This window comes from Salvia hispanica, chromosome 1 (assembly GCF_029641045.1).
Source record: "Salvia hispanica isolate PSC_SH4W2 chromosome 1, Shi_PSC_v1, whole genome shotgun sequence".
In the NCBI taxonomy this organism is placed as follows: domain Eukaryota; kingdom Viridiplantae; phylum Streptophyta; class Magnoliopsida; order Lamiales; family Lamiaceae; genus Salvia; species Salvia hispanica.
This window is the reverse complement of record NC_142692.1, coordinates 40,626,140-40,648,747: the sequence shown is the minus strand read 5'-3', so window position 1 is coordinate 40,648,747 and position 22,608 is coordinate 40,626,140. Positions and strand designations below refer to the sequence as shown.

The 22,608-nt window shown below is 37.9% G+C and overlaps 1 protein-coding gene across 1 annotated transcript; it reads left to right on the top strand.

The window, feature by feature from the left end:
- Window positions 1–1,257: 1,257 nt before the first annotated feature.
- Window positions 1,258–5,081, top strand: LOC148933805 (protein FAR1-RELATED SEQUENCE 5-like). Its single transcript, XM_089057919.1, has 3 exons — window positions 1,258–2,807; window positions 3,420–4,435; window positions 4,532–5,081. The coding sequence occupies exons 1-3, from the start codon at window positions 2,047–2,049 to the stop codon at window positions 4,918–4,920; spliced, it is 2,166 nt and encodes a 721-aa protein (XP_088914045.1). The 5' UTR covers window positions 1,258–2,046; the 3' UTR covers window positions 4,921–5,081.
- The last annotated feature ends 17,527 nt before the right edge of the window (window positions 5,082–22,608 follow it).

The following is a 22,608-nucleotide window of genomic DNA, read 5'->3' as shown; positions in this document are numbered from 1 at the left end:
GTATTTTTTAAAATTTAATCTTTATTCTTTACCGATAAAACAAATATTTCGTCAATTTATAGTTGAAAGAATGATTTTACATTGTTACCTCGTTTCTCATATCTTAGCACGTGAATGGACTTTAAAATTTGTTAAAATAATAAACATATTTAGCTCTTAATCAAAGCGACTACGGTCAACGTACGCGTATCGCCGTCACATGGCGTATCTTTGATAAACAATAAATTAAAACATAAAAGTTAGAACTAATTTCTAATTTAATAATTATATGAATAGTGAATAGAATCTCCCTTCCATCTGCAAACAAATTTTTTCAGATGTATTGCCACGTGGCAAAAATTAATTAAGAGACATTCTCACAATTATGCAGTGAAAGTAAAACCATACTTTGAAATTAAATCTCCCTACAATAAATAAGACAAGGCCCTTCTCTTACAATAAACAACATATAACCGATACTCCAAAATATAGTAAATTTCAGGATTTTTTTTATGTAATTTAACAATTATATATGTACCACAAAAAGAGCATCGTGAAGCCTTTTTTTATTTTTATGACTTTAATTTTGTGTTAAAAACCTTCATTTTGTTAAATGACGTAGTATTTTACATTCTAAGTATGATTAAAAAATTAATAAAGATGAATTTTTGTTGCGAAATAATATGACGTAGTGTATCAGGAGTAATATGTAGCACAACTAGTGTTTTTATTTAAATCTAATCGTTCTTTTTTCCAATAAAAATAAATACAGCGTCAACTTATAGTTGAAATGAAGAGGAAGAGGATGATTTACCTCTATTTTCTTATCTTAGCACGTGAAACGCATTTAAAATTTGTTAAAATTATCAAATATATTTAATTAGCTTTTAATTAATTTAAGCGACTGCGTATCCCGTCACATGGCGTATCTTTTTATAACAATTAATTAAAACATTAATTAGTCTAGGCGAAAACCTTTTGCCCGTATCCATGGAATATGATCTGGTAGAGCGATACTAAACAAAAAATTTCAATATATATAGAGATGCGATCATATCATAACTCTCAAATCACATGATAACTCTATAACTAAATCTGGACCACACATATTTTATAATCTTGTGGTTGAGATTCAAACTTAGATTTACTTAATAAAAATAGGCGCAGAGGGTAAATATGTCATTTCGCTAATTTAATTTTTGAATTTCGCTCCAGATTCACTCCAGATTTCACGCTCTTCTCATCGGTTTCTTTTCAGCGATTTTCGATTCTCTCATCTTCTCTGTGATTTTGTTTCCATTTTGATCCAGATCACTCAATTTGATTCTCTCCTCTTCTCTGCGATTTTGTTTCCATACTTCTCGCTTATTTTGTTTCCATAGGCTCCAGATTTGATTCATTTTCCATAGTCTTCAGATTTTGTTTCCATAATTGTGATCGGGAAGATGTTTTCAATTTTGCGTTCTTATTTTCATTGATTACCTCTTCAATTGCTGTGAAAATTTGCTTCGATGGAATCTGTAGCAAATAACGAAGGTAACAATCATTATCTATTATTTAGCTTATTGATTGTGTTCATATTCATGTATTGAATTTGATTTTAGATTAATATTAGTTGTTGATTGGTTTATGTTTCTGATGTACTGAAATTCTTATTTGATTATATTATGTATTGTCGATTATGTGTTAAAATGATACTTTTGGCTTATAAATGTTAGGTTTACTGCATAACATGATAGTTTTGTCGGATAAAATGATATTATGATAAAATGATACTATGATAAAATGATACTATTACTGATTTGTAGGTATGTACATTCCTGTTTGTGATGATAGGTTTACTGCATAACATGATAGTTTTGTCGGATAAAATGATACTATGATAAAATGATACTATGATAAAATGATTCTATTACTGATTTGTAGGTATTTACATTCCTGTTTGTGATGATAGGTTTATTGCATAACATGATATTTTTACTGCATAAAATGATACTTTTAGTGCATAAAATGATATTATGATAAAATGATACTATGATAAAATGACACTTTTACTGATTTGTAGGTATGTACATTCCTGTTTGTGATGATGCTTTGAAGCCAATGATTGGTATGAAATTCAATACATTAGTAGAAGCAGTTGGTTTCTATGAACATTATGCTCGTTCAGTTGGTTTTGGCATTCGTAAAATGGGTAACAAATCAGTTCAAGGTATTACTAAGTGGCAGTATTTGGCTTGCAACAGACAAGGCTCTAAGAATTTTATACCTGGTCATGCATCCCAATCAACTGAAGTGTCTTTTAAGAAGCGTAGGTGTCGGTCATTTAGGTGTGAATGTCTTGCTAAGCTCAATTTGAGATATTATTCAGATGGCAAGAGCAGAGGATATGAGGTTTATCAGTTTGTTGAGTATCATAATCACTTAATGGTTGCGGATGAGCATAGGCATTTTATGATGGCCAATCGCAATCTGGATCCTATTCATCGGAGGTTTATGGAGGATTGTGGCAGGTGTAATATTGGTCCCACTCTCACATTCAAACTTTTGAAGGAGATAATGGGTGGACCTGAAAATGTTGGATGTGATATTATTGATATTAGAAATGGTTATCGTGATATTATGTCCAATATTGATGGTTCAGATGCTCAAATGATTTTTGATTATATGCGTTCTCAAAAGGAATCATCTGATGCCTTCTATTATGAAATTGAGATAGGATCTCATGGAAAGTTAACTAGACTCTTTTGGGTTGATGCTATTTCAAGACGAAATTATCATATGTTTGGAGATGTAATTTCATTTGATTCAACATACAACACTAACAGGTATATAACTTTTGTTGCTAATAGACATAAAATGATACTTTTTGCTGATAAAATGATACTCATATCTGATAAAATGATACTCATATCTGATAATATGATACTCATTGCTGATAAAATGATACTTGCAGTAGATAAAATGATAGTTCTTACTAATAAAATGATACTTTTGCATGATAAAATGATAGAAATTGTGCTTTTGCATAATAAAATGATAAAATGATACTTTTGCATCATAAAATAGTATCCCTTCTGTCAATAGCTGATAAAATGATACTCATTGCTGATAAAATGATACTTTTGGCTGATAAAATGATACTCATTGCAGATAAAATGATACTTTTGGCTGATAAAATGATACTCATTGCTGATAAAATGATACTTCTTACTAATAAAATGATACTTTTGGCTGATAAAATGATACTCATTGCTGATAAAATGATACTTTTGGCTGATAAAATGATACTCATTGCTGTTAAAATGATACTTTTGGCTGATAAAATGATACTCATTGCTGATAAAATGATACTTCTGGCTGATAAAATGATACTCATAGCTGATAAAATGATACTCATAGCTGATAAATATAATTCATTTTTATGTTATATTCTGAAGGTATTGCATGATTTTTGCTCCATTCACTGGAAAAGATAACCATTCTAGACCAGTTACATTTGGAGCTGGCTTGTTATCAAGTGAAGGTAGAGAATCCTATTCTTGGTTGTTTGGCTGTTTTGTTCGATGCATGGGGGTAGCACCCAAATTGATTATCACTGATCAAGATTGGGGGATCAAACTTGCTGTTCAACAAGTACTTTTACAAACAAGGCACCGATGGTGTATGTGGCATATCATGGTTAAGGTGTCAGATAAGTTGCCTAAATCTTTACTTGGTAATGAAGATTTCAAAAAAGAGTTGAATGCATGTGTTTGGTCTGATTTGTTAGAGCCTGATGAGTTTGATATAATATGGAATGATATAATGGAACGGTATGGATTAGAAGACGTGCACTGGTTTGGATCAATGTTTGAAGATAGAGAATTCTGGGTTCCTGCTTATTTTCGAGATTTTCCCATGGGGTCGCTTCTTAGGACTACATCGATGTCTGAATCGGAGAATAGCTTTTTTAAAAACTACACAAAGCCACGTGCAAATCTTGTACAGTTCATCAATTTCTTTAATTATGCTGTGGGAGATCAAAGGAATGCCAATTCACGATTGAACTACTTGGATTACTCAACTATTCCTGATTTGTCAACCCAATTGCCTATTGAGAAGCATGCATCTACAATCTACACTGATTCTATTTTCAAACATGTACAACAGGAAATAAGTATTGTGTGTGAGATTGTTTCTATAACTACTGTTGAGGATAACATCAAGAAGCATCAGGTCAAGGACCAATATGGTAGAACATTGGATGTTATGTATGATTGTAAGCAAGACACATTCGACTGTAGTTGCAAGAAGTTTTCCAGAATTGGTTTGTTATGTTGTCATATATTTTGTTTGTTGAAGAATAAGTCTGCTAATCTCATTCCTGAGAAATATTTTGGTCGAAGGTGGTTGAAGAGCTCTTTACTAAAGGCAGCACATGGTCTACCATCTGAGGAACAACAACCATTTGAACGTGTGTTCCATTTTTAACCTTTATTTGTAAAAATTCTATTTTTCAGTCAGAGAAATGATAGTACTTATTGTAATAATGTTATCTTTTATCTTGCAGATTTGGATGAAAAGCAGGAAGTTAAGAAAAAGTTGTTCTCCAACTTTTATCGATTAGTCCAAAAGTCTGAAGGAAGTATGGATCATTTGTCTTTGTTAAGTGCTGGTCTTGATGATTTGGAACAGCATATGTTTGGAAATTGTGCAGCACCTTCAGTCATTGAAAAGAAGAAGATGGTTGAGGATTTTTATGGAATGGCAGTACCTGATGTAATTGATGTACATCCTCCAGACGTTGTTAGTACTAAAGGATCAGCTAGTGGCAAAGTAGCAAAGAGGCAGAGTGCAATAAGGAAAGCAAATAAGCCTCTACGACGGTGTGGTAAATGTCATGAGATGGGTCGTCATGATTCAAGAAATTGTGGTAGAGTCAATGAGAAGTCAGATTGAAGCCATTTGATATAGTTTAGGTATTTTAGGTGTATAAAATGACATTTTGGCTGATAAACTCATTCTTTTGTTTATAAACTGATAAAATGATACTTTAACCTGAAAAAATGACATCAAAAATGATATATAAGCTGATAAAATGATACTCGCAGTTGATAAAATGATACTCGCAGTTGATAAAATGATACTTCTGACTGATAAAATGATACTTTAGCTGATAACATCATTCTTTTGTTTATAAACTGATAAAATGATACTTTAACCTGAAAAAATGACATAAAAAATGATATATAAGCTGATAAAATGATACTTTTGGCTTATAAAATTATAAAATGATACTCGCAGTTGATAAAATGATACTTTCAGCAGATAAAATGATAAAATGATACTTCTGACTGATAAAATGATACTTTGGCTGATAACATCATTCTTTTGTTTATAAACTGATAAAATGATACTTTAACCTGAAAAAATGATACTCGCAGCAAATAAAATGACAATAACCTTATAAAATGATGTATAAGCTGGAAAAAATGACATATAAGCTGATAAAATGATACTATCAACGGATAAAATGATGTTTTAATCTCACAAAATGATATATAAGCTGATAAAATGATACTTCTGACTTATAAAATTATAAAATGATACTCGCAGTTGATAAAATGATACTTTCAGCAGATAAAATGATAAAATGATACTTCTGACTGATAAAACGATATAATGACAAAATCATAGTTGTAGCAGATAAAATGATAATTTGGGTGATTATATTCGAAACCACTATTACAAAACGCTATTATCAAGTCATAGAAGTTAGTATACAGGGGGTTTAAATTCTCTAATCATCTTTTCAACATCAATTTCTTCTTTTTTGCTGTCATTCTCAAACTTCTTCTTTATCATTGTAAGTGTCTCAAAAGCCTTCTTGTTAGTATCTCCAATAAGCAATGCTTCAGTATATCTGGCACGGAGTTTTATGAAAGACTCTGTTCCCTTCTTCGTTAAACCTGAATTCCAGTTACGAACAGGACCACCCATGTAAGTCTCCAAATGGCGCATCACATAAATTCCACAGTCAACTTTATTTGTATCGTTCTGCCATGGCATATTCATGTATCTGGTTTTTGACAGTTTGACAGTTCTTCCCATTGATGGATTGAGTCCATGTCCAAGATAAGTTCGGAAGAAATTTCTCTATTCAAATAACACAAAACATACATGAGGTTGATTAAAAATTATATTATGTTCCATACTGAATTATAGTCAATGCATTTTAACTAATAAATACTGAATGCATTTAACTAAACATACCAGAGTACTTGGTGCATCTTCATATTTCTTCTCAAGTAAATCTTGACTAACCAGAGAATTGTCAATCACATCCATCATTTGCATTTTGAGATTGAAGCAGATGATATAATAATGTTCGTACGCCCAGATTGGAAAGAATATCTAATTTTCAAAACATTATATATAAATGTCATTTTCAAAAATATAGGTATGTTGTTCTGTAAGGGATGTGATCATATCATAACCCATATTTATTGTGATAACCTAATAACCCTCATTTTATGGATGAAAAGTATCATTTTGTAGAACAGAATATCATTTTATGGACGAAAAATATCATTTTTAGTAAAAATGATACTTTTGACCCATAAAATGATAGGGTTATTAGCTTATCACATAAATATGGGTTACCATTATAACGCACCCTTGTTCTGTAATGTATATCTAATTATGACTTACCAGGTCATAATTTTCCCATTTGAAATTTTCAATCTGTGACACAAATTCATTCAAGTTTGAGCAAAATCTTTCTCGACTCTCTGCTTCAGTCCAACCAGATCTCCTTGCAGTAATGTTGTAAATCTGTCATGTTTACATTTTTGTAAATATATTTTAACTTTTAATGTAATACTATTATTTATTTACTCGTTTACTGTACCGTAGGTGTGGTGTTGATGAAAAGACGACTCGGTGATGCCTTTGATTTGAATTTTTCATTGTAGTTGAGGAACACAACCCATGCATCTATGATGTTGATCCTGACGTATGAATGTGGAGCAAGGCTGTGGAAGTCAATCTTGAACAATGTGATCTTGTCGTTCTCATAAACTACCTCATAACTGATTTCAAATTCATATTTAATGTTAGTTAAAAGAACTGAATAAGAATATAATTATGTAATTCAAAACTTACTGTTCACTTTCTTCATCTTTCATCAACCAGTACATTATTTCTCTCTCTTCTTTATTCAGCTTTCCTTTCAGATTTACTGCTCTGACATTGTAGGGAGAGCACATTGCTTCAACAATTTTCTTTGTTGTTCTGACCACTTTCTCCTTCTCCTTTTCGACTGGAGGATCTTGATCTTGAGAAACCATCTTCTTCCCTTTGTCCTTATTCAAATTTTCTTCTCTCTGTTTTAAAACTTCATCATCTCCTTTTTCAACATTTATATCCTTGATGACAGTGGATATTATGTTATCAACTCTGTCATGCTTTCATTTAAAAAAAATATAAATTGTTATTGACAGAAGGGATACTATTTTATGATGCAAAAGTATCATTTTATGATGCAAAAGTATCATTTTATCATTTTATTATGCAAAAGCACAATTTCTATTATTTTTTTCAGGCAAAAGTATCATTTTATCATTTTATCATGCAAAAGCACAATTTCTATCATTTTATCATGCAAAAGTATCATTTTATCATTTTATCAGGCAAAAGTATCATTTTATCCGCTTAAACTATCATTTTATGATTCAAAAGTATCAGTTTTCAAATAAAACAGAACTACCAAAAAACATCATCAAACATATATCATTTTAAACATATAAACAATCATTTTATGTACTTAAACTATCATTTTTAAAAGTTACCTCATATTCTTCATTCTGAACTTCTTTCTCTTAAACTTTTTCCTTTTCTTTTACAGCTGCTTTATTAGCCTTTTCCTTTTCGCTTTCATTCTGTTTCTCTTGCTCGTTTTCCACCTCATCATCTTTTTCCTTCTCCACATCCTTTTCCCGATTAAATTCTTGATTCTCATTAGGACTGTCATCACATTCAGGTATCAGAGTGAAGGTAGGGAACTCATTCTTATTTTTCAATGTATATGTCCTCTCAGCAGCTTTAGTTAACTCAATCATGATATCAATCCATTCAGGATCATCAGTTTCATCATTGTTTATAGCCTGTGTCATTGTATCCTGACTTTCTATAACATGCTTCACACCTTCCTCTCTCAATCCCATTGCATTTCTCGTTGTATCACAGATTATCTTAAAGCTATTGAGATTCCTGAGTTTATCCGGCGCTGCTTCAAGGACATCAACCATCTTCAACATTGAGGCTTTAACATCCTTTGCAGCTCCCTTCCATTCATTTATGAAATTCTCCCATTCATTGGTTGTCCCCACTTCATCATGATCATGATGATCATTTGTCTTCAAAACTTCATTCATCTTCTTCGTCATCTTTATCATTTTCTTCATGTGGCTGCTTTTTATATCGGTCATACATATGACCCAGACCAAATGTTGAATTCTCCATTTCTGCTCTTTGTCTATCTTTCAACAGTTCTGCAGTCCATCCTTTCACTGTTGGGTAACATCTTGGCACCATTTTTTTTTCAAAGAGAATCCTGTCCACGTAACAAGCCTACATTAAACAAAAACTAAATATTAGTTTTTCTGTAAATAGATTCATAGACAATGGAAAACAAATATATTCTTACCACTACAAAGATAACTGGCCCGGTAAATATCTTTGCTGTGTCTTTTTTCCACCTCTTTTGTGTTTCATGCAATCTGGATATGACATAGCCACACCAATTGTATTCTTTGATCTTCTCAACATCAGCTATGTAATCTAAAATTTTTGGCCTCAAATTTCCATCAGCAGGAGTGTTAATCAAGGCATACTCCATGAGAACCATAAAAGTCCATTTAAAGAACTCACCACCTTCTTTGTCTCTCTCCATCTGCTCTACAACATACTTTGGCACCATTTTTTTCTCTCCACCTTTACAGAATTTAGCAATTTCAGTTTTGATGTGGGTATTTTTCTGAAATTTGCTTTTATTGATAGGTAAAGATCCCGTCTTCTTTATTTAAGTCCTAGTGCACTGGTGAGATCAGCCCACCCTGATATCAGTTCACAGTCCGGGAACCAGTCAGAAGATCCGTGGTTTTGTACTAAAGATCTTCACGTGGAGAAGGCGCTAGCCATCTTCGATTCTTTGGAGAATTATCAAGGTATTGTGGCTGAACCTTAGAAAAGCATGTTTTAGGTTTCAATTAATTTAAAGCATGTTATTATTTGAGTTATGAGCATGATACGTGAGATAATTACGCGAATAGAATTTGTCTAAATAATCCGCTAAATTGATTTGAATTATCTGTAATTGATTTATATGAGCGCTTCCGCTGCCAACCCCTTCAATTGGTATCAGAGCCAGTCTTTGGCTCTGATTATTTGGATTTAAATTTCGCGAAATTCATGTATGCATGCGTTTTTGTTTTCGAAGCATGTTCTTATTTTTAGTTGTTATCGTTTAATGCATGATGAACTGAAGAACTATCGAAACAAAGAACTCAAATTGTTGGAACGCACGAGACGTGCGATTCGTCAGCGCTTGCGCCGAGACGAATCGCACGACATGCGATTCAAACTAGGGTTGTCGAGCGAGTGGGAGATTGGAGGGTGATTGGCCGGCGACACACAGACGAGAGAGGTCTCGTGTGCGTCGCCGGCGTGACCACCAGTTCTGCGGTCTCCGAGCACTAGTCGCCGATCGAGTGGGAGCTAGGGCGCGATAATGGGCGACGGGAATACTAGTGTGGGCTCGTTCGCGCCGCCGGCAAGACCGCGGCACCTTCTCCTTGGTTTAGACGACAATCGACAATGGCGATGGTCGACAGGAGCCGCGGCTCGTCCGAGAGCAGCGGCGGTTCCACCGCCGAGAAAGCCTAACCCTAGTCGACCTATGACTGATCGTCGCCAATCCGAGAGCTGCGACGCCGCTTCCGGCGTTGACGGCTGGGGCGAGAGCGATCGGCGCTAGAGGCAATTCGCCGGTGCTGCGCGACGACAACGGAGAGAGTAGCGGTGCGTTCGCGCCGCAGTGGGAGAAGCGGGAGTAGCCGCGCCTCGCGCGGGCTGCCGGAGATGGCTGGGCGGCACATTCAACGTTCCGGCGGATCAGCTCCGGTGTATCTTCGTCGTTCGTCCTACGTGCCAACCTCGTGCGACGAGATAACGATGAAATATTATTTTATCCTACGTGCCAACCTCGAGCAGAATGAAGAAACAATTTTATTTGCTTTCGTTTAGTACCTTGTTGGTTTTTAAGTTTCGCAACTCTAGTTTCTTGCTTTGATCTGCTGGATTCAGACTTATTTATAGTTATTATGGAAGTTTATGTCTGCTGAATATCTCTGAGTTTATGTTAATCTCTTGTTTTTAGCTTTCGTTCTTGTTTTTGTTGGATCTCGCTGAGTTAATCTTATTTCTAGCCTTTACTTTTGTTCTTCGTTTATTGTTGGATGTTTGGAGCTGAGATCTGTTGGTTTGTTGTTGGAGGTTGGGGATTTGCATATGGAGATGTTTGGATTTGTTGAATCGTGTTGTTTTGGAGTTGAAGTTTTGCATATTTGGCGCTTGATGTTTACGTTGTGCATGATTATGGCTATTTACTTTCTGTTTCTGCATCCTTTAGGTCCAGTAGCGTAGATCTGTTACTTTAGGCTTTGATTTCTCATTTTAAGTCTAGATCTAGAGTTTGCTTTGTTTTCATGGTGTTTAATACTCTGTTTTCTCTGCTATTCTCGTTTGATTCCCGAAGAAGATGAAGTTGTTGGTAGTTAGAACCAGATCTGCTTTATGTCAGTACTTTTCTGCATGTACTTTACTTTTTCTGCATATCTGCTAGACCTGTCAGTACGATCTACTTTGTCTCTTTTACCTTTCTGCATGCTTTTCCAGACCCTGGTAGTTTAAGCAAACTTGTCTTGCTTTTCGCTTTATGCTTGTCTGTCCAAATTAGGAAAGTCTGTCTAGTTAAGTTTACCCCAGCTGTCTTAGAACTTTAAAATATCTCATTTTCTCTGAGTCATGTATGTTCCGTACGCTTTCGTTTCTTAGACCCAGTAGGTAGAGTAAAGATTCTTCTGATCTATTAGACCCAATAGGTAGAGTAAAGTTTCGCTTATCTCTCAGACCCAGTAGTTTTAAGTTCTCGACCCACAAAAAATTGCGTGGCAGCAGCCAACCCCTTTTCCCAAAACATCCTCAAATGCAGTTTCGTAACACCTACTTCCTCGTGGGATCGATCCTTTACTTCCCTGTGCTAAGTTGTAGTATAGTGGGTTGAGGTTTTTGAAGGGACAGAGTGCACCCAACGACCCCTTTCTGATAGTTCCACGATCTTCTAGCCTTCGAAGTCTAGTCGAATCCTCTGGACCTGTTAGATCGAGTGACACATATCACAGTACAAACCTGCACTGCACTCTCAGGACCTGTCATGTACTTAGTCGTTTTAGCATGCAAGATGCCAAGAAAGGTTTCTTACCTTTTAAACATGGCATCCATTTATCTCAAGAGATGTGTCCTAAGACTGCATCTGAGATAGCAGAGATGAGAAGGATACCATACGCTTCTGCAGTTGGTAGACTCATGTATGCTATGCTTTGTACAAGGCCTGATATTTGCTTTGTTGTTGGCATGGTAGCAAGATATCAGTCAAATCCGGGCCAAGGACATTGGACTGCAGTAAAGAACATACTCAAGTACCTTAAACGGACTAAGGACTATGTTCTAGTTTACAAAGCAGGCGAGCTATGTCCTTTGGGATATACTGATTCAGACTTTCAAGCTGATCAGGACTCGAGAAAATCTGCTTCTGGTTATGTATTTACCTCAGGAGGTGGAGCCGTAATTTGGAAGAGTGTAAAGCAGAAATGCATTGCAGACTCTACCATGGAAGCCGAATATGTGGCCGCTTCGGAGGCTGCAAAGGAGGTTGTATGGCTCAAGAACTTTCTTATGGACTTAGGTGAGGTTACGAATCTGCCCAAGAGCATCACCATTTATTGTGACAATTCTGGTGCTGTGGCAAATTCGAAGAAACCAAGAGCTCACAAAGCGAGCAAACACATTGAGAGGAAGTATCATATCATCAGAGATATAATGCAGAGAGGAGACATACAAGTGCTCAAGATTGCGTCAGAGAACAACCTGGCAGATCCTTTTACTAAGGCATTGGCGGTCAAACCGTTCGAGTGCCATGTAGAAGGGATGTGATTTCGACTCGCTCGAGACCTCAACTCGCTTTCAGTATAAGTGGGAGAATTAGACGTAGTGCACATTTATTTTGTATACTTGAAAGCTGTTTTGATTATAAGTGGGAGATTGTTAGAGTTTGTATACTAGAAATCACCTTTCGAGTGATTGAATACTGTTAAAACTCTTATTTTATTTTCCAAATGAATAAACAGATTATTTTTTTCATAATGTTGTTATGTTTTACATTTAATGGATGTTTATTGCATATTTAAATGTATAAGTAACTTAACAAAGTCTAAGTCTTTGTTTTAGTAGACCGGTTGTGGGCGTCGTTCACTTTAAGGTAACACGGTCAGTTCTAAACAAAGAAAAAGAATAACTTCACAACCTAGATAGGCTTAGACTACCTATCGTGAAAGGTTGCAATGTCAGTCCGGTTATTTCTAAGCCTTACTGAAATAAGATGACGTTGGTGTGGTATAGCACTGAATGGATCTAACAGCGAGACAGTCTTTATGCTATCTACTAAAAGACGAGGTCTCGTAAATTATTTCTCAATCAATGTACGTTAGCATTGAGCATACGGTATTGATTATGCACTACTTTGACTTACCAAATGGTGCGGGTTTTTCGCAACCCAATAAGCCTGGTATATTGGGTAGTGGTGATTAATATCTAGCGGTGCTAGGATTGCTATTATGTTGAATCGTGCGCGAGGTGAGCCTCGTTTGATAACATCCTCAAGAGAAGCTTGAAATAAGGTTTTATTATTCGGAACCTAACTAGTTGGAGTTTAATTACTCTATGAATAATAAATAAGAATTTCTTGATGAGTCGTCTCTTGGAATAAATAAGATATTGATTAATTAAGTCCATAGCAGACAATAATTAATTAATGGATGTTTCTATCTTAAGCGTGGGAAATAAATATAAAGTATTGGAAACCCGAAGTACTTATAATTTCGGATTTGGATGGGGAGTGCAGTATTACTTCTGTTGTGGCTCCTCGTAATATTCCAATTTCAAGCTTATATTAAATTGGGTTTAATTTAATTAGTAAAAAGCTAATTGGAGGAGCCCATATCCAAAGCCTTCCATAGATCCCTGACTGGGCCCAATATGTGACTTATTATAAATAGGAGAATAAAGGAGACAGAAAATACACTTAATTTTTCTCCAAAAAATTTCGGCCGCCCTACTCCTAGTGGTGGTCGAATTTTCTCTCCTACGAGGGAAAGGATTTCCGTCTTCTTTATTTAAGTCCTAGTGCACTGGTGAGATCAGCCCACCCTGATATCAGTTCACAGTCCGGGAACCAGTCAGAAGATCCGTGGTTTTGTACTAAAGATCTTCACGTGGAGAAGGCGCTAGCCATCTTCGATTCTTTGGAGAATCATCAAGGTATTGTGGCTGAACCTTAGAAAAGCATGTTTTAGGTTTCAATTAATTTAAAGCATGTTATTATTTGAGTTATGAGCATGATACGTGAGATAATTACGCGAATAGAATTTGTCTAAATAATCCGCTAAATTGATTTGAATTATCTGTAATTGATTTATATGAGCGCTTCCGCTGCCAACCCCTTCAATTGGTATCAGAGCCAGTCTTTGGCTCTGATTATTTGGATTTAAATTTCGCGAAATTCATGTATGCATGCGTTTTTGTTTTCGAAGCATGTTCTTATTTTTAGTTGATATCGTTTAATGCATGATGAACTGAAGAACTATCGAAACAAAGAACTCAAATTGTTGGAACGCACGAGACGTGCGATTCGTCAGCGCTTGCGCCGAGACGAATCGCACGACATGCGATTCAAACTAGGGTTGTCGAGCGAGTGGGAGATTGGAGGGTGATTGGCCGGCGACACACAGACGAGAGAGGTCTCGTGTGCGTCGCCGGCGTGACCACCAGTTCTGCGGTCTCCGAGCACTAGTCGCCGATCGAGTGGGAGCTAGGGCGCGATAATGGGCGACGGGAATACTAGTGTGGGCTCGTTCGCGCCGCCGGCAAGACCGCGGCACCTTCTCCTTGGTTTAGACGACAATCGACAATGGCGATGGTCGACAGGAGCCGCGGCTCGTCCGAGAGCAGCGGCGGTTCCACCGCCGAGAAAGCCTAACCCTAGTCGACCTATGACTGATCGTCGCCAATCCGAGAGCTGCGACGCCGCTTCCGGCGTTGACGGCTGGGGCGAGAGCGATCGGCGCTAGAGGCAATTCGCCGGTGCTGCGCGACGACAACGGAGAGAGTAGCGGTGCGTTCGCGCCGCAGTGGGAGAAGCGGGAGTAGCCGCGCCTCGCGCGGGCTGCCGGAGATGGCTGGGCGGCACATTCAACGTTCCGGCGGATCAGCTCCGGTGTATCTTCGTCGTTCGTCCTACGTGCCAACCTCGTGCGACGAGATAACGATGAAATATTATTTTATCCTACGTGCCAACCTCGAGCAGAATGAAGAAACAATTTTATTTGCTTTCGTTTAGTACCTTGTTGGTTTTTAAGTTTCGCAACTCTAGTTTCTTGCTTTGATCTGCTGGATTCAGACTTATTTATAGTTATTATGGAAGTTTATGTCTGCTGAATATCTCTGAGTTTATGTTAATCTCTTGTTTTTAGCTTTCGTTCTTGTTTTTGTTGGATCTCGCTGAGTTAATCTTATTTCTAGCCTTTACTTTTGTTCTTCGTTTATTGTTGGATGTTTGGAGCTGAGATCTGTTGGTTTGTTGTTGGAGGTTGGGGATTTGCATATGGAGATGTTTGGATTTGTTGAATCGTGTTGTTTTGGAGTTGAAGTTTTGCATATTTGGCGCTTGATGTTTACGTTGTGCATGATTATGGCTATTTACTTTCTGTTTCTGCATCCTTTAGGTCCAGTAGCGTAGATCTGTTACTTTAGGCTTTGATTTCTCATTTTAAGTCTAGATCTAGAGTTTGCTTTGTTTTCATGGTGTTTAATACTCTGTTTTCTCTGCTATTCTCGTTTGATTCCCGAAGAAGATGAAGTTGTTGGTAGTTAGAACCAGATCTGCTTTATGTCAGTACTTTTCTGCATGTACTTTACTTTTTCTGCATATCTGCTAGACCTGTCAGTACGATCTACTTTGTCTCTTTTACCTTTCTGCATGCTTTTCCAGACCCTGGTAGTTTAAGCAAACTTGTCTTGCTTTTCGCTTTATGCTTGTCTGTCCAAATTAGGAAAGTCTGTCTAGTTAAGTTTACCCCAGCTGTCTTAGAACTTTAAAATATCTCATTTTCTCTGAGTCATGTATGTTCCGTACGCTTTCGTTTCTTAGACCCAGTAGGTAGAGTAAAGATTCTTCTGATCTATTAGACCCAATAGGTAGAGTAAAGTTTCGCTTATCTCTCAGACCCAGTAGTTTTAAGTTCTCGACCCACAAAAAATTGCGTGGCAGCAGCCAACCCCTTTTCCCAAAACATCCTCAAATGCAGTTTCGTAACACCTACTTCCTCGTGGGATCGATCCTTTACTTCCCTGTGCTAAGTTGTAGTATAGTGGGTTGAGGTTTTTGAAGGGACAGAGTGCACCCAACGACCCCTTTCTGATAGTTCCACGATCTTCTAGCCTTCGAAGTCTAGTCGAATCCTCTGGACCTGTTAGATCGAGTGACACATATCACAGTACAAACCTGCACTGCACTCTCAGGACCTGTCATGTACTTAGTCGTTTTAGCATGCAAGATGCCAAGAAAGGTTTCTTACCTTTTAAACATGGCATCCATTTATCTCAAGAGATGTGTCCTAAGACTGCATCTGAGATAGCAGAGATGAGAAGGATACCATACGCTTCTGCAGTTGGTAGACTCATGTATGCTATGCTTTGTACAAGGCCTGATATTTGCTTTGTTGTTGGCATGGTAGCAAGATATCAGTCAAATCCGGGCCAAGGACATTGGACTGCAGTAAAGAACATACTCAAGTACCTTAAACGGACTAAGGACTATGTTCTAGTTTACAAAGCAGGCGAGCTATGTCCTTTGGGATATACTGATTCAGACTTTCAAGCTGATCAGGACTCGAGAAAATCTGCTTCTGGTTATGTATTTACCTCAGGAGGTGGAGCCGTAATTTGGAAGAGTGTAAAGCAGAAATGCATTGCAGACTCTACCATGGAAGCCGAATATGTGGCCGCTTCGGAGGCTGCAAAGGAGGTTGTATGGCTCAAGAACTTTCTTATGGACTTAGGTGAGGTTACGAATCTGCCCAAGAGCATCACCATTTATTGTGACAATTCTGGTGCTGTGGCAAATTCGAAGAAACCAAGAGCTCACAAAGCGAGCAAACACATTGAGAGGAAGTATCATATCATCAGAGATATAATGCAGAGAGGAGACATACAAGTGCTCAAGATTGCGTCAGAGAACAACCTGGCAGATCCTTTTACTAAGGCATTGGCGGTCAAACCGTTCGAGTGCCATGTAGAAGGGATGTGATTTCGACTCGCTCGAGACCTCAACTCGCTTTCAGTATAAGTGGGAGAATTAGACGTAGTGCACATTTATTTTGTATACTTGAAAGCTGTTTTGATTATAAGTGGGAGATTGTTAGAGTTTGTATACTAGAAATCACCTTTCGAGTGATTGAATACTGTTAAAACTCTTATTTTATTTTCCAAATGAATAAACAGATTATTTTTTTCATAATGTTGTTATGTTTTACATTTAATGGATGTTTATTGCATATTTAAATGTATAAGTAACTTAACAAAGTCTAAGTCTTTGTTTTAGTAGACCGGTTGTGGGCGTCGTTCACTTTAAGGTAACACGGTCAGTTCTAAACAAAGAAAAAGAATAACTTCACAACCTAGATAGGCTTAGACTACCTATCGTGAAAGGTTGCAATGTCAGTCCGGTTATTTCTAAGCCTTACTGAAATAAGATGACGTTGGTGTGGTATAGCACTGAATGGATCTAACAGCGAGACAGTCTTTATGCTATCTACTAAAAGACGAGGTCTCGTAAATTATTTCTCAATCAATGTACGTTAGCATTGAGCATACGGTATTGATTATGCACTACTTTGACTTACCAAATGGTGCGGGTTTTTCGCAACCCAATAAGCCTGGTATATTGGGTAGTGGTGATTAATATCTAGCGGTGCTAGGATTGCTATTATGTTGAATCGTGCGCGAGGTGAGCCTCGTTTGATAACATCCTCAAGAGAAGCTTGAAATAAGGTTTTATTATTCGGAACCTAACTAGTTGGAGTTTAATTACTCTATGAATAATAAATAAGAATTTCTTGATGAGTCGTCTCTTGGAATAAATAAGATATTGATTAATTAAGTCCATAGCAGACAATAATTAATTAATGGATGTTTCTATCTTAAGCGTGGGAAATAAATATAAAGTATTGGAAACCCGAAGTACTTATAATTTCGGATTTGGATGGGGAGTGCAGTATTACTTCTGTTGTGGCTCCTCGTAATATTCCAATTTCAAGCTTATATTAAATTGGGTTTAATTTAATTAGTAAAAAGCTAATTGGAGGAGCCCATATCCAAAGCCTTCCATAGATCCCTGACTGGGCCCAATATGTGACTTATTATAAATAGGAGAATAAAGGAGACAGAAAATACACTTAATTTTTCTCCAAAAAATTTCGGCCGCCCTACTCCTAGTGGTGGTCGAATTTTCTCTCCTACGAGGGAAAGGATTTCCGTCTTCTTTATTTAAGTCCTAGTGCACTGGTGAGATCAGCCCACCCTGATATCAGTTCACAGTCCGGGAACCAGTCAGAAGATCCGTGGTTTTGTACTAAAGATCTTCACGTGGAGAAGGCGCTAGCCATCTTCGATTCTTTGGAGAATCATCAAGGTATTGTGGCTGAACCTTAGAAAAGCATGTTTTAGGTTTCAATTAATTTAAAGCATGTTATTATTTGAGTTATGAGCATGATACGTGAGATAATTACGCGAATAGAATTTGTCTAAATAATCCGCTAAATTGATTTGAATTATCTGTAATTGATTTATATGAGCGCTTCCGCTGCCAACCCCTTCAATTGGTATCAGAGCCAGTCTTTGGCTCTGATTATTTGGATTTAAATTTCGCGAAATTCATGTATGCATGCGTTTTTGTTTTCGAAGCATGTTCTTATTTTTAGTTGTTATCGTTTAATGCATGATGAACTGAAGAACTATCGAAACAAAGAACTCAAATTGTTGGAACGCACGAGACGTGCGATTCGTCAGCGCTTGCGCCGAGACGAATCGCACGACATGCGATTCAAACTAGGGTTGTCGAGCGAGTGGGAGATTGGAGGGTGATTGGCCGGCGACACACAGACGAGAGAGGTCTCGTGTGCGTCGCCGGCGTGACCACCAGTTCTGCGGTCTCCGAGCACTAGTCGCCGATCGAGTGGGAGCTAGGGCGCGATAATGGGCGACGGGAATACTAGTGTGGGCTCGTTCGCGCCGCCGGCAAGACCGCGGCACCTTCTCCTTGGTTTAGACGACAATCGACAATGGCGATGGTCGACAGGAGCCGCGGCTCGTCCGAGAGCAGCGGCGGTTCCACCGCCGAGAAAGCCTAACCCTAGTCGACCTATGACTGATCGTCGCCAATCCGAGAGCTGCGACGCCGCTTCCGGCGTTGACGGCTGGGGCGAGAGCGATCGGCGCTAGAGGCAATTCGCCGGTGCTGCGCGACGACAACGGAGAGAGTAGCGGTGCGTTCGCGCCGCAGTGGGAGAAGCGGGAGCAGCCGCGCCTCGCGCGGGCTGCCGGAGATGGCTGGGCGGCACATTCAACGTTCCGGCGGATCAGCTCCGGTGTATCTTCGTCGTTCGTCCTACGTGCCAACCTCGTGCGACGAGATAACGATGAAATATTATTTTATCCTACGTGCCAACCTCGAGCAGAATGAAGAAACAATTTTATTTGCTTTCGTTTAGTACCTTGTTGGTTTTTAAGTTTCGCAACTCTAGTTTCTTGCTTTGATCTGCTGGATTCAGACTTATTTATAGTTATTATGGAAGTTTATGTCTGCTGAATATCTCTGAGTTTATGTTAATCTCTTGTTTTTAGCTTTCGTTCTTGTTTTTGTTGGATCTCGCTGAGTTAATCTTATTTCTAGCCTTTACTTTTGTTCTTCGTTTATTGTTGGATGTTTGGAGCTGAGATCTGTTGGTTTGTTGTTGGAGGTTGGGGATTTGCATATGGAGATGTTTGGATTTGTTGAATCGTGTTGTTTTGGAGTTGAAGTTTTGCATATTTGGCGCTTGATGTTTACGTTGTGCATGATTATGGCTATTTACTTTCTGTTTCTGCATCCTTTAGGTCCAGTAGCGTAGATCTGTTACTTTAGGCTTTGATTTCTCATTTTAAGTCTAGATCTAGAGTTTGCTTTGTTTTCATGGTGTTTAATACTCTGTTTTCTCTGCTATTCTCGTTTGATTCCCGAAGAAGATGAAGTTGTTGGTAGTTAGAACCAGATCTGCTTTATGTCAGTACTTTTCTGCATGTACTTTACTTTTTCTGCATATCTGCTAGACCTGTCAGTACGATCTACTTTGTCTCTTTTACCTTTCTGCATGCTTTTCCAGACCCTGGTAGTTTAAGCAAACTTGTCTTGCTTTTCGCTTTATGCTTGTCTGTCCAAATTAGGAAAGTCTGTCTAGTTAAGTTTACCCCAGCTGTCTTAGAACTTTAAAATATCTCATTTTCTCTGAGTCATGTATGTTCCGTACGCTTTCGTTTCTTAGACCCAGTAGGTAGAGTAAAGATTCTTCTGATCTATTAGACCCAATAGGTAGAGTAAAGTTTCGCTTATCTCTCAGACCCAGTAGTTTTAAGTTCTCGACCCACAAAAAATTGCGTGGCAGCAGCCAACCCCTTTTCCCAAAACATCCTCAAATGCAGTTTCGTAACACCTACTTCCTCGTGGGATCGATCCTTTACTTCCCTGTGCTAAGTTGTAGTATAGTGGGTTGAGGTTTTTGAAGGGACAGAGTGCACCCAACGACCCCTTTCTGATAGTTCCACGATCTTCTAGCCTTCGAAGTCTAGTCGAATCCTCTGGACCTGTTAGATCGAGTGACACATATCACAGTACAAACCTGCACTGCACTCTCAGGACCTGTCATGTACTTAGTCGTTTTAGCATGCAAGATGCCAAGAAAGGTTTCTTACCTTTTAAACATGGCATCCATTTATCTCAAGAGATGTGTCCTAAGACTGCATCTGAGATAGCAGAGATGAGAAGGATACCATACGCTTCTGCAGTTGGTAGACTCATGTATGCTATGCTTTGTACAAGGCCTGATATTTGCTTTGTTGTTGGCATGGTAGCAAGATATCAGTCAAATCCGGGCCAAGGACATTGGACTGCAGTAAAGAACATACTCAAGTACCTTAAACGGACTAAGGACTATGTTCTAGTTTACAAAGCAGGCGAGCTATGTCCTTTGGGATATACTGATTCAGACTTTCAAGCTGATCAGGACTCGAGGAAATCTGCTTCTGGTTATGTATTTACCTCAGGAGGTGGAGCCGTAATTTGGAAGAGTGTAAAGCAGAAATGCATTGCAGACTCTACCATGGAAGCCGAATATGTGGCCGCTTCGGAGGCTGCAAAGGAGGTTGTATGGCTCAAGAACTTTCTTATGGACTTAGGTGAGGTTACGAATCTGCCCAAGAGCATCACCATTTATTGTGACAATTCTGGTGCTGTGGCAAATTCGAAGGAACCAAGAGCTCACAAAGCGAGCAAACACATTGAGAGGAAGTATCATATCATCAGAGATATAATGCAGAGAGGAGACATACAAGTGCTCAAGATTGCGTCAGAGAACAACCTGGCAGATCCTTTTACTAAGGCATTGGCGGTCAAACCGTTCGAGTGCCATGTAGAAGGGATGTGATTTCGACTCGCTCGAGACCTCAACTCGCTTTCAGTATAAGTGGGAGAATTAGACGTAGTGCACATTTATTTTGTATACTTGAAAGCTGTTTTGAGTATAAGTGGGAGATTGTTAGAGTTTGTATACTAGAAATCACCTTTCGAGTGATTGAATACTGTTAAAACTCTTATTTTATTTTCCAAATGAATAAACAGATTATTTTTTTCATAATGTTGTTATGTTTTACATTTAATGGATGTTTATTGCATATTTAAATGTATAAGTAACTTAACAAAGTCTAAGTCTTTGTTTTAGTAGACCGGTTGTGGGCGTCGTTCACTTTAAGGTAACACGGTCAGTTCTAAACAAAGAAAAAGAATAACTTCACAACCTAGATAGGCTTAGACTACCTATCGTGAAAGGTTGCAATGTCAGTCCGGTTATTTCTAAGCCTTACTGAAATAAGATGACGTTGGTGTGGTATAGCACTGAATGGATCTAACAACGAGACAGTCTTTATGCTATCTAATGAAAGACGAGGTCTCGTAAATTATTTCTCAATCAATGTACGTTAGCATTGAGCATACGGTATTGATTATGCACTACTTTGACTTACCAAATGGTGCGGGTTTTTCGCAACCCAATAAGCCTGGTATATTGGGTAGTGGTGATTAATATCTAGCGGTGCTAGGATTGCTATTATGTTGAATCGTGCGCGAGGTGAGCCTCGTTTGATAACATCCTCAAGAGAAGCTTGAAATAAGGTTTTATTATTCGGAACCTAACTAGTTGGAGTTTAATTACTCTATGAATAATAAATAAGAATTTCTTGATGAGTCGTCTCTTGGAATAAATAAGATATTGATTAATTAAGTCCATAGCAGACAATAATTAATTAATGGATGTTTCTATCTTAAGCGTGGGAAATAAATATAAAGTATTGGAAACCCGAAGTACTTATAATTTCGGATTTGGATGGGGAGTGCAGTATTACTTCTGTTGTGGCTCCTCGTAATATTCCAATTTCAAGCTTATATTAAATTGGGTTTAATTTAATTAGTAAAAAGCTAATTGGAGGAGCCCATATCCAAAGCCTTCCATAGATCCCTGACTGGGCCCAATATGTGACTTATTATAAATAGGAGAATAAAGGAGACAGAAAATACACTTAATTTTTCTCCAAAAAATTTCGGCCGCCCTACTCCTAGTGGTGGTCGAATTTTCTCTCCTACGAGGGAAATGATTTCCGTCTTCTTTATTTAAGTCCTAGTGCACTGGTGAGATCAGCCCACCCTGATATCAGTTCACAGTCCGGGAACCAATCAGAAGATCCGTGGTTTTGTACTAAAGATCTTCACGTGGAGAAGGCGCTAGCCATCTTCGATTCTTTGGAGAATCATCAAGGTATAGTGGCTGAACCTTAGAAAAGCATGTTTTAGGTTTCAATTAATTTAAAGCATGTTATTATTTGAGTTATGAGCATGATACGTGAGATAATTACGCGAATAGAATTTGTCTAAATAATCCGCTAAATTGA

Bases quoted from the DNA above. Each gene is read 5' to 3' on its own strand.
- LOC148933805 (XM_089057919.1), top strand. From the start codon at position 2,047: ATGTACATTCCTGTTTGTGATGATGCTTTGAAGCCAATGATTGGTATG. The intron at 2,808-3,419 runs GTATATAACTTT...TATATTCTGAAG, and splicing joins TCAACATACAACACTAACAG to GTATTGCATGATTTTTGCTC. The intron at 4,436-4,531 runs GTGTGTTCCATT...TTTATCTTGCAG, and splicing joins GGAACAACAACCATTTGAAC to ATTTGGATGAAAAGCAGGAA.